At 47.6% G+C, this 14,528-nt stretch overlaps 1 protein-coding gene across 3 annotated transcripts in view; it reads right to left on the minus strand.

Moving 5' to 3' along the window:
- MED15 (mediator complex subunit 15) overlaps window positions 1-14,528 on the minus strand; it is a 40,092-nt gene that overhangs the window by 25,198 nt on the left and 366 nt on the right. For all 3 annotated transcript variants that reach the window (XM_090062466.1, XM_090062465.1, XM_090062464.1), the window contains exons 2-5: window positions 7,744-7,831; window positions 5,238-5,289; window positions 4,094-4,123; window positions 289-501 (exon numbers count right to left, since the gene is read on the minus strand). In XM_090062466.1, coding sequence (XP_089918592.1) covers window positions 289-501; window positions 4,094-4,123; window positions 5,238-5,289; window positions 7,744-7,831 — 383 coding nt within the window. The remainder of the gene's footprint in view (window positions 1-288; window positions 502-4,093; window positions 4,124-5,237; window positions 5,290-7,743; window positions 7,832-14,528) is intronic.

Raw genomic sequence — 14,528 nt, forward strand, 5'->3', positions numbered from 1 at the left:
CTTAAAACAATGGTTCCCAACACTTTTTATACTGCAGACCAGCATGGGAGAGGGACAGGGCACATAGAGACAGCTCCTCCCTCCCGGGGCTACCCCACCACCCAGCTTTAACTGCACACATGACTGCCAGCGGTGGAAGCCATTTGCCTGGGCAGACAGACAAGGGTCTGAGCGAGGGGCTCATGCAACAACCTGGCAGCCAACCCTTCATGGCCCAATGGCTGGGAACCTCTCCCTTAGAACGCTGATATCACCAGTTTATTATCTGAAGGCAAACTGAACACTTACTTTGCTGAGTAGCTGTAGAGACTCCAGGCATGCCATGAGGGGCCATCCCAGAAGTTCCAGGAGGCTGCTGCCCTGGCAGGCTCATCTGCTGCCCCATTGGCCCAAGTCCACTCATCCCACCCATTGGTGCTCCCTGTGTTCGTGAAGCCATGCCCATTCCAGCTGTTCCTGCAGGTGGGCCACCTGTTAGATTCTGCAGGGCATTCATAGGGTCTGTAAACACAACAGAAGAGTTACTAATAGAAAAAAACATGCAATTGTCTGCTGAGAGCTCTCCATGACAGCAAGCAACACAGAAGTCTGGTTGCTAGTGGATACAGAGTAGGACACAACTCATGAGTTCTACACTCATCACTTTGAAATTAACTTAAATGAATTGTCTTAATCAGGTCTGTTTCTATTCCTATACCAACAATGGGGCTAAACTAGGAGTGGGAAGAGGGGCAGAGTCAAACAGAGGCACCTTATCCGGCCTGAGGCAGGTTCCTCAGTCCTGTCTGGCCCAGGCACCATCTGATCCCTGGTGCATCCACCAACCCCAGGCACACAGTGGTGCTGGGGCAGCTCCACAGGTGGACTCCATTTCTAGGCAGCCCAGGTGGCAGCAGCTACTTCTGGCTGCTGTCACTGCTGGCCCCAGCTCCATGGAGACTGGCAGGGACCCATATGCACAGCCCTGCCCTGCACTGCACCCACTCTGGACTTGCCCCCAGCCAGCACAGAGCAGCTTGGGATCAGCCAGGACCTATGCGCACAGCCCCAACCCTGGGCCGCCCCATACCTGGCTCCAGACACACCTGGCCATGATGAGCAGCGGCAACAGCTAGGCAGAAGCTGCTGCTCTGTGCAGAGAAAAAGTGGCCACCTCCCCCTCACTGCTGCTGGGCACTTCTTGCTGTGGTGATCCAGAACCCGTGCCTGGGCTGCCCTGCGGCTGCTCTCCACCACCGTCACCACCACCACTACTGCCTCTAAGCCACCCAGTGGGGCAGTGGTGGCAGTGGCCCTGGGTGACCACTGCTTCCCTGCCCACCCCTCCCCCTGTGCCCAGCAGCAGCTTCTGCCTGGCTACCACCACTGTTCATTGTGGGTGGGCAGTCTGTACCAGCATGGGGTAGAACAGGGTTGCAGCTGCATGCACAGGTCCTAGCTGATCCACTCCATCCAGGACAAGTCTGGAGCGGGTGCAGGACAGGGCCAAGGTTATGTGCTCAGCTGCTGTTGGGTGTTGGTGGCAGAGAAGAGCAACAGCGCACATGTTGCAGCATGGGGAAGGGTGCTGACTGGTCTGCAACAGCTCCCCAAAACAGCTTATGGGGCCTGTGGGCCCAAATAATTGCCCGCCCCTGGCTAGAGCATAAGAATTATTTAGATGTTAATAAAAGTGCTTTAAATTTGTGATACAATATTTAAAGCTAAAAATACTCAAGAGAAAAGTCATCAGCTGCCTCCATGCTGAACTGACAAGACATGGCAAGCCCATCAGCCTCTCAGGAGAGCTCTGTGCCACTGTGTGGAATACATCTGGAATTCCAAAACCCAAAATGCAAAGTCATGGAGTGAATCTAAGCTAGATCGCTTCCTCACTGGGTTAATGAGGAGTGGGAGTGCTCAGGAGGCCACATGCAGCCTAAGGAAGGATTTAACAAGGTAATTCCTCAAGTTAGCGCACTGCTATCTCCAAGCAGTGGCTAAGCTTCAGCATTCAGCATAATCCCAGCAGAAAGTGATCAAAATATGAGGCTTTGTCATGGGAAAAAAAAGCACTATCAGAGAGACTGGGACTCCAAACAAATTTCTGAAGAAGAAAGGATTACAAACATTATACACATGCACACACACACATGCATGACAGGATTTTGCCCTGGAGTTAATAAATATCAAGCAACCCATCCTTAACCTGTGCTACAAAAAGAAGGATAGGATTACCACATGCTCTTTTAAAAAGAGATTAACATTGTACTAGAAGACATTTCTTCAGTCAGCTGCAGAGTCCCCCAGGACACACATTTCCTGTTGTTAGGACTAATCCACACACTTATAGAACAGAGCAGATATCAAGTTCACACACCAGCAAGAGGCTCAAGGAAGGTGACAAGGAGAAACTCCTGCTGGAGAGTCCAATGAACTCCACCAGCATTTGTTATGTAGGATTAATTACGACCAGGAACATGGGTTTTCCTTTTCCTGCAGAAAAACACAGATTTTCCCCTTTGAAGTGTGAAAGTGCAGATTTCCTCCTTGCAGGTTGGAAGATTTCCAGCCTCCAAGGAGCTGCGTGGGGATGGGTGATCACGACTAGAGATAAGGGGCAGGGTAGTGGGAGCAGCAGCTGTGACAGCTGGATAAACATAAGTCTATGGGACTGGGGGGAGGTGGGGGGTGGGGGACCAGAACTTGAGAAATATCCAGGTCTGCCCACTGGTGACATGTGGGGGGGGGGGGTGCAAGGGCCTGAGGGGCACATGCCTCCTCAGATTTCTGCACAGACAGCAGGGCACAGACCAAAGGACAGGACCTGGTGAGGGCAGGTGGAGTGGGGAGGGGAGAGTCGCCACTGCCAAAAGCCCCATGCCAGCCATTCTACCAAGGTGAAGCACCCCCTGCCCACCCAGCACCAGCCAGGGGGCAGAAGGGGATGACAACTCCACACCACCACCACTGCCTCCACAGATGCCAGGTGGGCAGGGGGTGCCTTGGCATGGTGGTGCAGTTGGCGCAATGCACCTGGTGGCAGCGGCAACAGCAGCAAGTCTCTCTACCAGCTGGACCATAGCAGCCTGCATCCTCCCCTTGTCCCCGCATAGGTTCCACTCCAGCTGCGCCAGGCTCTTTCCTCTATTCCAGCCTCAGCAGCTGCCACCTCCCATACATGGCAGCCAGGCCTCAGGTGCTGCTGACCAGCTGTGGCTGCCACCCACAGGGCAAACAGGGAGTGGGCAGGATGCAGCTGCCAGGTCCTGTAGCTCTGGCAGCTGGGGGTTCCCTCCAGCAGGCAGTAGAGCAGGGAGGATGCGGGTTGGGAGTGAGAGGAACCAGCAGGGCCAGAAGGCTGCAGGTTGGGAGTGAGGGACACTGGTGGGGATCAGGTATTTGGGGGAGGGGCAGAAGGTACAGGTCGGGAGTAAGGGGCACTGGCAGGGCTGGGAGAACATGGAAATGAGCAACAGCAGCATGGGAAGCGACAGGGCACTGGCATATCAGGGCTGCTCACTGCCACAAAGAAGAGGGCAGGGGGACAGCTACAACTGGACCCGTGCATCCTGGTGAATGAAGGTGGCACGGGGAAACTCTGATTTTCCATGATAAAAAAAACCAAAGTCAAACATCAAAATATATAGGAATTTAGAATTTATTTTATTATAGTGATTGAGGCACAAATGGGTTTTCAAACTGCTTTAAAATTGTAAATATATCAATAAAACTTTGTGTTCAACTGATACACGTGTGCACGTGTAGAAACATAGATTTGGGGTTTTTTAAATCAGAATTATGGGGGAGGGGGTTAATTAGAGAATTTTGGATTTTTTTTAACAGTGAAAACAAGGATCCCTGATTATGACTGACCCCAACCAGAAGGATAACAACAAAGATGTTAGCAAACAAGTGCTCCATGTGACCAGAGTCCAGCAGACGTACTAAAACAATTCACTTCAGTGTAAAATAGCTTAAATTATTATGTGCCCTTTGTTGCAAAAGGAATAATACTTAATATTCCAGCTGTGAACTCCACCCCGTTCTTCACACGCCACCAAAATTATAGGTTTATAGATCTTTTGTTCAATAAAGAAAAAGGAGTTCTTACCACTGACTGAGGCCTGAGATTTCTTATTGTCTAGAAAACAAAAAACGAACAGACAAGTTACATACTTTGGTGAAAAGATACACATGCATTTTGCATTTCAGACCTACCCACAACAAGCAATGCACAAATGGTGCAAAGAATTACATTTTTCTGTATTTACATCCACTTCAACATGCCTCCAAACAGTTTACAGAGATTACCTAAAGTAGGCTGCAACCCAGAGAGTAAGACCAGTATGCCAGGGGTGCAATGGTGTGCTGCTGAGGCAGACACATTCTGCAAGGTTAGGTCAAAGCCAACAGCACCCTATAGTGCTCTGAAGTCAGAGGGTACTCTTCAGTTGGGAACTCAGTGCTTGCCTATGAAGGCATATACTTCCAAGGACTGGGACAGATATTTTAGGCAGTTCCACTGGACAGCTTGTTGGTACAGCACAACACGGTTTGGGAAGACTCAAGCACTTTAGGAAGGTTCATTTCCAGAGGCTTCCTTGAAAAAGAATTACAACTAAATGGAAGGGCAGATATCAGAACTCAGGATACCAGGATAACATGTCTTAGAGCTTTGCTGTCTAACTCAGCTGGTTTGGTTTCCCAGCATTCTCCTTTTCATATGATGAAAGAAAAGACACACTCAAAAGGAAAATAATGGTTGGAAGGCAGACTAGAGGTTTCAAGAACTTTAAGTTCCTCAGTTATACACAGACACTACAAAACAGACTGTGTATTCAGGAGCTGGGCATGGATCCCATTTGAGAAATTACGAAAGCAACTCAAGAACAACTTGAAACACATTAAATACTAAAAACGCTAATCAAGGAAGTTATCGGTCACCTCTGTTCTTAACAGACATGCAGATACACACACAAGATATCGCAAACCCAGTGGACTGTCAGCAGAGCTCTGTGCAGTGTGCAGAGAACTGGCAAACTGGATGCTTATCTTGCTGGGATTCTCTGACCCTAGCTGACTTCCTGCCCCTTGGGCAGGGGCCTGGACCTGATGATCTTACAAGGTCCCTGCCAACCCTAATGTCTATGAAATCTGTGAAATGCAAGCAGCCCCAAAAGCTACACTTTAATCTTTATCATGCTTTCCAATGAGTATTTCTAACACTGTAACAAAGACATGTAAGACATACTTACGAATATCTCGAAAATGGATGATGAGACGGGCCACAAGAGAAAGATATTCATCCTGGAGACATTAACAACAAAACAAAAAAAACAAGCAGTAGCTTAGCACCAAGTGGGGAAGCAAAGCAATACATGACTCACCACTTCCCTTCATCACGCTGCCATTCCAGAGGTGTCCCTCTCCTCCCCCACAAGACCCTTGGGCTTTTCATTGTAGCGCCTTTGCAGATAGCAATCTGCTCAGGAATGAACAAGGGCAGGGCATGTTTCTAATAAAAAAGTCACTGTGACTAACTGCACAGGGCAGGAAGAGAAACAGCACAATCTTACAAGAAAGGGTAGGCAACTAAAATTACAGCAGTACTCTGTATACATTTACAGAGAAAATTTATTTCTGCTTATCTCTTACTTCTTGTACTCTACCCCCTCCTGTTGGAAATAGTTTCCTATACTTTCTTATTTAGCATCCTGATTTACTTTAAGCCACACTTGAGCACTGTCATCTTCCCACTGGGCAAGTTTTACTTTCAAGAAAATGTAGCATTTAAAAAGGGCGATGAACAAACAGCCTTAAAGACTGAAATCCCCAGTCTACCCACAGACCAGGTAAAATAGAGAACAGAAGAGCAAGTGCATAAAGGAACCACCGCAGCAGTAAGAAATTAGTTCTCCTGTTGTTCTCATCAGACTACCAGGACTGCCAATAGGGATGTTATTTGTGATGGCAGTTTTCAAACTGGGAAGAGCTGGGCATGCTCGGCATGCTTTAAGACAGTGATGCTACATGATTCTATTTTGCATGGGTTCAAAGCAAGGGTGGGCAAAATATGGCCTGCCAAATTATTCTCTCTGGCCCACAGCTGCTCCTCTGAAGGAGAATTGTATCTGGCCTGCAGCTGCCATGGCTTTCAGCACCTCGCACCCTTCTCCCTTCCTGCTACTGTGCTGTAGCCAGCTGCAGCAGCAGCAGCTTGGCTCCAGTGGCCAGGCAGCCACTCCCCCACCTGGCCTGGCCTGCTCGCCAGCCCCTGATGTACACTCCAAGGCAGGAGGCACTGAGCTCCTGGCCAGGCTTCTCTCAGCCGAGGCTGTCTGCATGCAGCTTCAACCTTGCAGCCATTCCCAGACATTGGCGGCCTGGCCCCTAGCAAGAGCCAAAGCTCAAGTAAGGTTCTCCCTGTTGGTGGGGGAGGAGGGTGCAGGGGAAGAGGGCCAAGGAGCCATGGGTTATTCAGTCCTCCTGTGCCAGGCCAGGGCCTGGTAGGAGCATGGGTGTTGCTAATGCGGGGCCACAATGTGTTCCTGCATGCAGCTCCCAGCCCCCTTGTCCCTACACCTCCTTCCCCATCCATGACTCCAGCATGTGGCTGGACCAGTGCCACACTGTGCTCCTTCAGGCCATGTGGGCCTAGCTGGAGTAGCTGGCATGGCTCCTGTCCAACCCAGCCACATGCCAGGGATTCAGGGTAGGAGAGGGGGTGCAAGGAGAGCTGCAGGGAGCTTGTATGCACGTGTGCCTGTCTCTGCGCATATGCGTGTACATGCATGTAGTCCTCAACAACTCAACAAAACTCACTAAGTGGCTTACTGCCCAAATAAGTGCCGGCCCTTGGCTTAAAGGAAGAAGGCAGCTTCAGGCATATGCAAGGCCGCTACTTCACCACTGTACAAGTGCTAGAACCATCTAGGGACAGCAACTGAAATAACCGAAATATTTTTAAGGGGGAAGATCTCTATAAGAACAAGTAGTAACTAACACTTGCACTTGACACATCGTAATGGCCTCTAAAGATTTCTCTAGAGCCTTGGGTTTCGGTTTAGTTTTGCACAGAGACACTTGCTACAGCCTGACAGCCAAACTTCCAGGAAGGCTTCAGGTTTTGCCCCTATAAACACATCCCTTCTATTGTTCCCCTGATCATCCCTATATAGTGCTAAACTGTACATGAATAAGCCAGCTTGGTGCTGCTGTGCTCCCCTTGCCTCCAGCTGCTGCTCCTCCTCCTACTCCTGCCCCCAGCTCTACTGCTTCTGCAGGTGGAGGGGAAACTTCCGCCTGGCTGCTCCCGCTGGAGGTGAAGGGAACACAGGAACATCCGACTGGCTGCAGCTGCACTGGGAAGTCTTACCAGAAGCTGCGTGCTGGCTGGAGCTGGGGATGGGGGTAGTGCAGGTGTGGACTGCTCGGATGGGATTCAGCCCAAAGTGGAGCATTGCAGGGGCAGCCACAGGCCAAATCCAGCCAGTTGGCGGACCATATTTTACCTGCCCCTGGACTATAGTAATTTACTGAACTGACCTGGCTCAAAGCCCAAAACTTCCCATCTCAATATTGTACACTTGAAGTATTTGTATTCCCTCAGGATAAAGAGATCCTATACAGTTATCATGGTATAACTAGGTATTCTGGCCAGATAAGCTAAACATCTGTGTGTAATCTGGAGCGCAACTTGTTTTTAACTGCTCCCAATGTTCAACATAAAATTCCTCTTAGAAATACAAGGAGATACTTTACCCTTGATTTAGCCTTCATAAAAACATGACTTTCCATATCTTTGCTGGATTTATTGTGGGCAACACCAGCCTTCCTCATCGCCTCATCACTGAAAAACAAGAGAGGATGTGAATAGAGGGCAACAGGAATCCCCTTTCCTGTTTAATATGGAGCTGGCTGGCAACTTTTCACCACTTAATTGCTAATAATTCCATTAATAAATTTAGAGCCAATGGTATTAAGTTCCATCCTTTCTACATCCAATCCCATTGATGTCAATAGGAAGTATCCAGGGAAATGCCAACACATCAACACAAGAGTGCTCTGATCATTTACCTCATTTCTAATGGAAGAAGCTGCTGAGGTAGGAACTACCTCTTTCAAGGTTGGGATAAGAAAATCAGCAATTAATTTCCATTCAAAGTGCCCTGGAGACCACTTTCTCATGTCAGGACCAAAGAAAACACCTTTCTAGTTACTTCATCTTCTCAAAGCAAAACTAAGCTGCAGTTAAACTGTCACTGAAATGAGTTCAACATGCCAACACAAAGCACTGCTTGTAATCATCTCCTTCCACCACTCCAGAGAAGCTCGCTCCTTCAAGCTTCTCTATACAAGGAAGTTACCAGACAGTAAATTATAGTGTCAGTTTACTGCACTGGGTCCTCTGCACTAAAGGCCTACTGGACTCTCAGTGCACAACAAGTGTAAGGTAGCTTACAGCACTTAGGACATGGCCCATATGAGCAGAGTAAGATCCCTCTCACTGTGCATACAAGTGTCTACAAGGGCACTTACTTTGGAGTAGCTAGTTTAACGTAAACTTACACCCTAGTTTACTCTGTGGTACCTTCATCCATAGAAGAAAACCCTTTAGATTAGTAATTCTTTGTAGCAAGAGGTAAGTTTTTATAGCATCCAGCACAATGGTGACCGGTCCTGACTGACAATACCAAGGATTCACTGCTTCATGTAATGAAGCACCAAGCCCCATAAATTTAATATATTATTGGTAGGGTACACCATTCCACTTGCACACCAGAGCGCCCCAAGGGATGACTACATCGAACGGTCATAAACTCCTGCAAGACGGTTTCAGGCTGGACATAAGGAAGAATTTCTTTACTGTCCGATCCCCCCAGGTCTGGAACGGTCTGCCAGCGGAGGTGGTTCAAGCACTTACATTGAACACCTTCAAGCGTAAATTGGATGCTTATCTTGCTGGGATCCTATGACCCCAACTGACTTCCTGCCCTTTGGGCAGGGGGCTGGACTCGATGATCTGCCGAGGTCCCTTCCAGCCCTGATGTCTACGAAATCTATGAAATAAACAGTCTAATGATACAGATTCACCACCTCCTCAGGGTTCACAACTATGGAGTAGCAGAAGAGCAATAAACCATCATAATTCAAACAAAAGCTACTGTTATTTTGGGAGGCAGAAGGTAGGAGATCTTCAGTGCCAAGTACCCACACAGTACCATTGGGATCAGGCCTCATCACTAACAGCAAAGTTCTTTTCCCTTTATTGGCACGGTATGCTGGACAGGAGAAGTTATGAAATCAGTGGCTTTTGGATTAGGTGAAAGAGATAGGTAAATCGAGGCCCCTGAAGTGAGGGAGGGAATAGGGCTAGGACAGGGGCTGGGCAGCATGCAGGATGAAGCCACAGCTCATCCAGGGATGCAGGGGGCGGCTCCTGGAAAGGCACAGAGGGGGGATATGCCCCCCGGATCTGCATGGGGGCTGGACAGGCTCCGCTCAGGGCAGGCGGCAACAGCGCTGGGAGCGGGGCTGCAGCCACCCCAGAATTCGCCAGACCCCGCAATTGCCACAACCCGCCCCGAGGACAGCCCAGCCCCCTCCAGGAAGAGCCTGGCACCACTACAGCTCCAGCCTGCAGCTGCAGCCCAACCCAGACAGAGCTAAGGGCACCCCCCCACACCCCTGTGCCCTCCCAGGGTGTGCAAATCAGCAGGAGCAACCTCCTCCCATGCCCCTCTAGATGAGCCATGGCTCCTCCCATGCCTGCCCTGGCTGGGCAACACCTGCCCAGCCCCATTCCCTCCCTCACCGTGAGGGCCTTGATCCCTCCACGCTTCTTCCCTTCCACCACAACAGACTTACCAGATGCACGCAGCTCTCCACATTGCTGGGCTGTGTTCCTTGCCACCTACATGCTGCGCTGCATCTGTATGCATGCATGGGGCATTTACTGGCCACATCAGGCCAATTTCCAATATAGACAACTTTCTTTATATCAGTACCAATTTGATATCGGACTGATGTATTGGTGCACCTCTAATACTTATGCCTTGGAGAAATTTGGTACATCTTCTTGCTACTTGGGAGGATAAACTGGATTTACTTAAGGAATTCTAAAACTCGGTATCGTCATATTCTTATTTATGATACATTTTAGTGTGCTACAAAATGGCGAATGATATATTGCTTATTCACTACATAATTAAGCTCTTGCTCACAATCTGAGTCAAGCAGCTTCATTAGGATAGCAACTAGAACTTATCCTGATGAGAAACACTAGCATGAGGTATATTAACCTCCTCACAGATGCAGACCTCCCACATGAGGGAAGGAGCCTGATTATTTTCCCACCCCATCACAATCACAGCCCTGCCAGGTTGCTCCAGATAATTCCCCCATCTTCCCCTGCACCTATATTCAACACAGTTAGGGATGCACTGATAAAGATTTTTGGGGCCAAACCTGGGGAAAAGGAAGCTCACGTGCGGTGGCAACTGCGCCATACCGCCCCCCACGTCTGGCCAGGGGTACAATTATTTTAAACGGTTGAAAACCCCTGCTCTAGAGCCATAGGGACAGGACTAGGAGCAATGGCCTCAAACTCTAGCAGTGAAAATTTACGTTGGGGATTCAGAAAAACTTTTTGACTACAAGGGTGGTTAAGCATTGGAACAGGTTACTACAGAGGCTGTAGAATCTCTATCTTTGGAAAGTTTTAAGAGCATGTTTAACACTAGACTGGGATGGTTTAGCATGAAACCTTGACCATGAAACCTCCTGAGGTCCCTTTGAGCCCTACTTTCCTGTGATCCTATTACATAAATCAGACATAGGACCATACCGCGGAAGATGCAGCAAACTGAATGACATCTAGCTGAGTCACTACCAGTGCTGTGTACTTAAAGGGCAGTGTTCACAGTGCTGCCAATGCTGATATATTAACAACAGTGGTTTAAGTACTTTACCAGTAGGCAGATGAGTAGAATTTGTTACAATGTAAGTAACACCCAGCATATTGGGGCTGGCAACTGTCATGCAATTAAGCAATTATGCACTTACTAGGCACTAAAGGCCTGTAAGTGCATTATTACACTGGAATTATAATACACAGCATCAAAGGCACCTTACAAATTTAACTATGAAACTCCTGTAATATAACAGGGCTAATACTTCTTATATATAACTTCTTTATATGGTTCCCTGATGGGAGACTTTTTTTAAACATCTGTTTCAATAACTTAGCTTCCCTGTATTATTTTCTTTCTTTCCCCCCCTCAAATTAAAGTTTAAGGACCATTACTTTATCTTCCCTCTGTCCAAAGAGTAGACTGAGAAAGTGAACAATTTTTGTATTATTATTTAGAGTCAGAAATGTTTATCTGCATTCAGCAGTGCAGACACACAGCCAGGCACCCAGTACCAGGAGCATTGGGAATTTTCAGTTGCTGCTGTGATCGCAACTGCCACTGTGCTGCATTTGCCAAGGGCAGCCACTTTTTACTCTGCCCACCCATTGTGGTGCAAGGGTGCCAGATGTCAGTACACCTCTGACACTGCCCTTGCTACAGTACTGCCTGCTTCCATCCATGGGAAACCTGATATTAATAAAACTGGTACAAAGTTTTTCTTGTTCTAGCTGCTTACTCACAAACACCCATGGCATTGCCCACTCCTATTCACAAGTGTAAATAAAAAGCTCAGACATGCCTGCTAGCATGCCCTGCCATTTGGCAGATAGTTGGAAGATGTAGGCTCTAGAGAAGCAGGTCCTTTACTGGGAACACCCTTATGCTACCCATGGAAAGTCGAATGACAGGGAACAATTATAATTCAAATTCTTACAAGATTTAGAGAAAAAATAATACCCAAGTTTCCCACCACTGAAAGGTATAAATGCAACCCAAATACTAACTTGCACCTTCTTGTCTATGTATTTATAGTACACAAGGGATGGATACAATTAAACCAAGTCATCAGCAAAGAATACCAATGCTCATAGCTCTCATTCACCTTGCTCACTGCTGCCCTAAACAAAGCTTCTGAAGCTTTTGATAGTTGCAAAGGCAGCAAATTACCATAATCTCATTACAAGAGCAAGAATCAAAGATGTACGCCCGAGGGACTGCCTCAGCTTCCCAAGCAGCCACACACAGAAAGTGACAGTCACAATATCCTTTACTGCCACACATGAACAAAGTATCCAGAGTGAATCAAGAGACAGAATCATAGACATACAAAGACATTTGTGGTCCCTATGCACTCCTCCAACGTTTCCCTCTACCTAGGAATGTAGCTTTCATTATCCAGAATTGGCCAACTGTTTCCAAACAGCTAGATAGGATAGAAAAAAATAGTATGTTGATTTGATTTTAAAGGATTATAAGGCTTGAAGATCATCTACTACTAACATTGCCTGCCCCTTCCACTGAGATTCATACACATCATCAAGACTGAACACTACATTACCTTTCACACTAAGGACACTGGCAAGGGAAATCAAGTACCAGTTACCACTCACTGGAGAACTCCAAAGACAAATGCAATGAAGCACTTCTACCCTTCCCATAAGGCTCTGCAGGGAAGTTAAGAAAACTCACTGATCAATAGTATTCAAGGCTGTTTAGAACTGCAAACAAACTAGCACAGATGCTTGACCTGCATTCAGTTCACAATATTCAATTGAATAAGGATGCCATTTCCAATGCATATTAACATCAGAGTGATAGAGGAAATTATGTCCAAAACAGCAGACCCACGTAAAGAGATTTACACAGTCAGTAGCAATAGCCCCTAAAGATGGGGCACATTAATTTTTCCAACAAGTTTTTTAATCACTATATTTAAAAACATTCTTAATACTTTTCAGATTCATAACAACAAGCCAAACATTCTTTGTGACAGTAAGGGAGAACTGGAAGATACATGCATGGGCCACTGAGCCTTGCAGCTGTTTAACAGGACCTTGTGAAACACTTCCAGTGTTCAGGGAGGTATAGGGAAGTCCCACATGGTCACTATTTAATTACTTCCTTCAAATACCAGTCACTTGGGACTCACTGAAAATGACATGGAAAGCATGGGAAAAGGAAGAAAAATAACTGACCAGAACTCAAATAAATATTCACATGCAATAGCTTGCAGCCATGCTGCTATATGGTAAAATGAACACATGTATCTAATACAAACTGTCATTTGATTCCAGTCACATCACATGAAAGGCAGTTAAATTAATGGTCTCATGTGTACCATATGCAAGTCCCATTTCAAACACTTCACTGTAATGCTGGCATACCTATACCCAGCAGTGGGGTTTTTTTTAAATAAGATATTTGCTTAGACTTATGGCAAACAAGACATGGTATGATGATGCACACTGTGATACGCTGTCAAGTGCAAACCACAAAAAGGTTTTTTAAACATGCTACAAATGTGCTGATGCCATTTTTATCAATACTATAGCCTACATACCAGAAAGACAATCTGTGCAAGAAACTCTATAAAACAGGGAGTTATTTTAACATTTTAATTTCTCAACCACCAGAGAGAAAACAGTTAACTAACATCCCCCAGTGTAAAAACCGTATTACCCTAAATAAGGACACAAGAATTGCCATTTACAGGGTCAGACCAAAGGTTCATCTGACCAGTGTCCCATGGCACACAGGGGCAGAGAGTGGATGCTGAAAGAGAGGGTGAACTGAGTCTGACCAGGGTTTTTTCTCTTGTTCCTCTCCCACTTGCAGCCTCCAACATTTAAGCTCTAAGAGGTTCTCTGATTCATAGGCTGCAGCCCTCGTTCCAATGCTCAATAGCTACTCTTTTCTTCAAGAATTTGTCCAGTCCCTTTTTTTAATCAAGCTAAGTCAGCAGTGCCCAAACCTTTTCGCTAGCAAGCCAGAAAGGCAATGACAGGTAAGCCTGCAAACCACAAATCTTAACTGGATGGCCCTCATTCATTGCCCAGGGCAAGTACAGCCCCATCCAGCCAGGGAAGGGGCCCTGACCCACTTTAGTGGGGGAAGGGGCATGGCCCACACCCCAGCCCTGCAGGGGGGAAAGGGCCCTGGCCTGGACACATAGGGAAGGGGCTGTGAGGGGTAGGGGGAGGCTTTGACTGACCACAGGCCTGATGTCATGACTCCATGTCATGGCTCTGCAGGCCAGAGGTTGAGCACCCTAGGCTAAAGGATCCTTTTCCACCAGCTTATTTTGCTTGTGTTTGCTTAAGCTGGTGCCAGGAGCCTTCCCCTCCAGAGAGGTGATCGTCCTCCATTGCCACAGGTCACTGGGAGAAAGCCAGTGCAACGGGACCAAGGAAAAGGAGTCAATGCGGGTAACTAACTCCACGTTACTGCTGGGGGGGGGGGGGAGGGAGTCCAATCTTATGACGAGGCCGGTGACTTTACAGCGGTCACACTCAGGCATCCAGGGAGCAAGCAGGTCCCTCCTATACGCAGCCCCCCCCGCCCGCGGGGTGGCTCTGGGTCCAGGCGGGCCCGTTACACACAAACCGGGGGCTCGAGAGCGGGCGGAGCGAGGGC

The sequence above is a fragment of the Crocodylus siamensis genome, chromosome 9 (genome assembly GCF_052110815.1).
Source record: "Crocodylus siamensis isolate JL-2025a chromosome 9, ASM5211081v1, whole genome shotgun sequence".
Lineage (NCBI taxonomy): Eukaryota > Metazoa > Chordata > Crocodylia > Crocodylidae > Crocodylus > Crocodylus siamensis.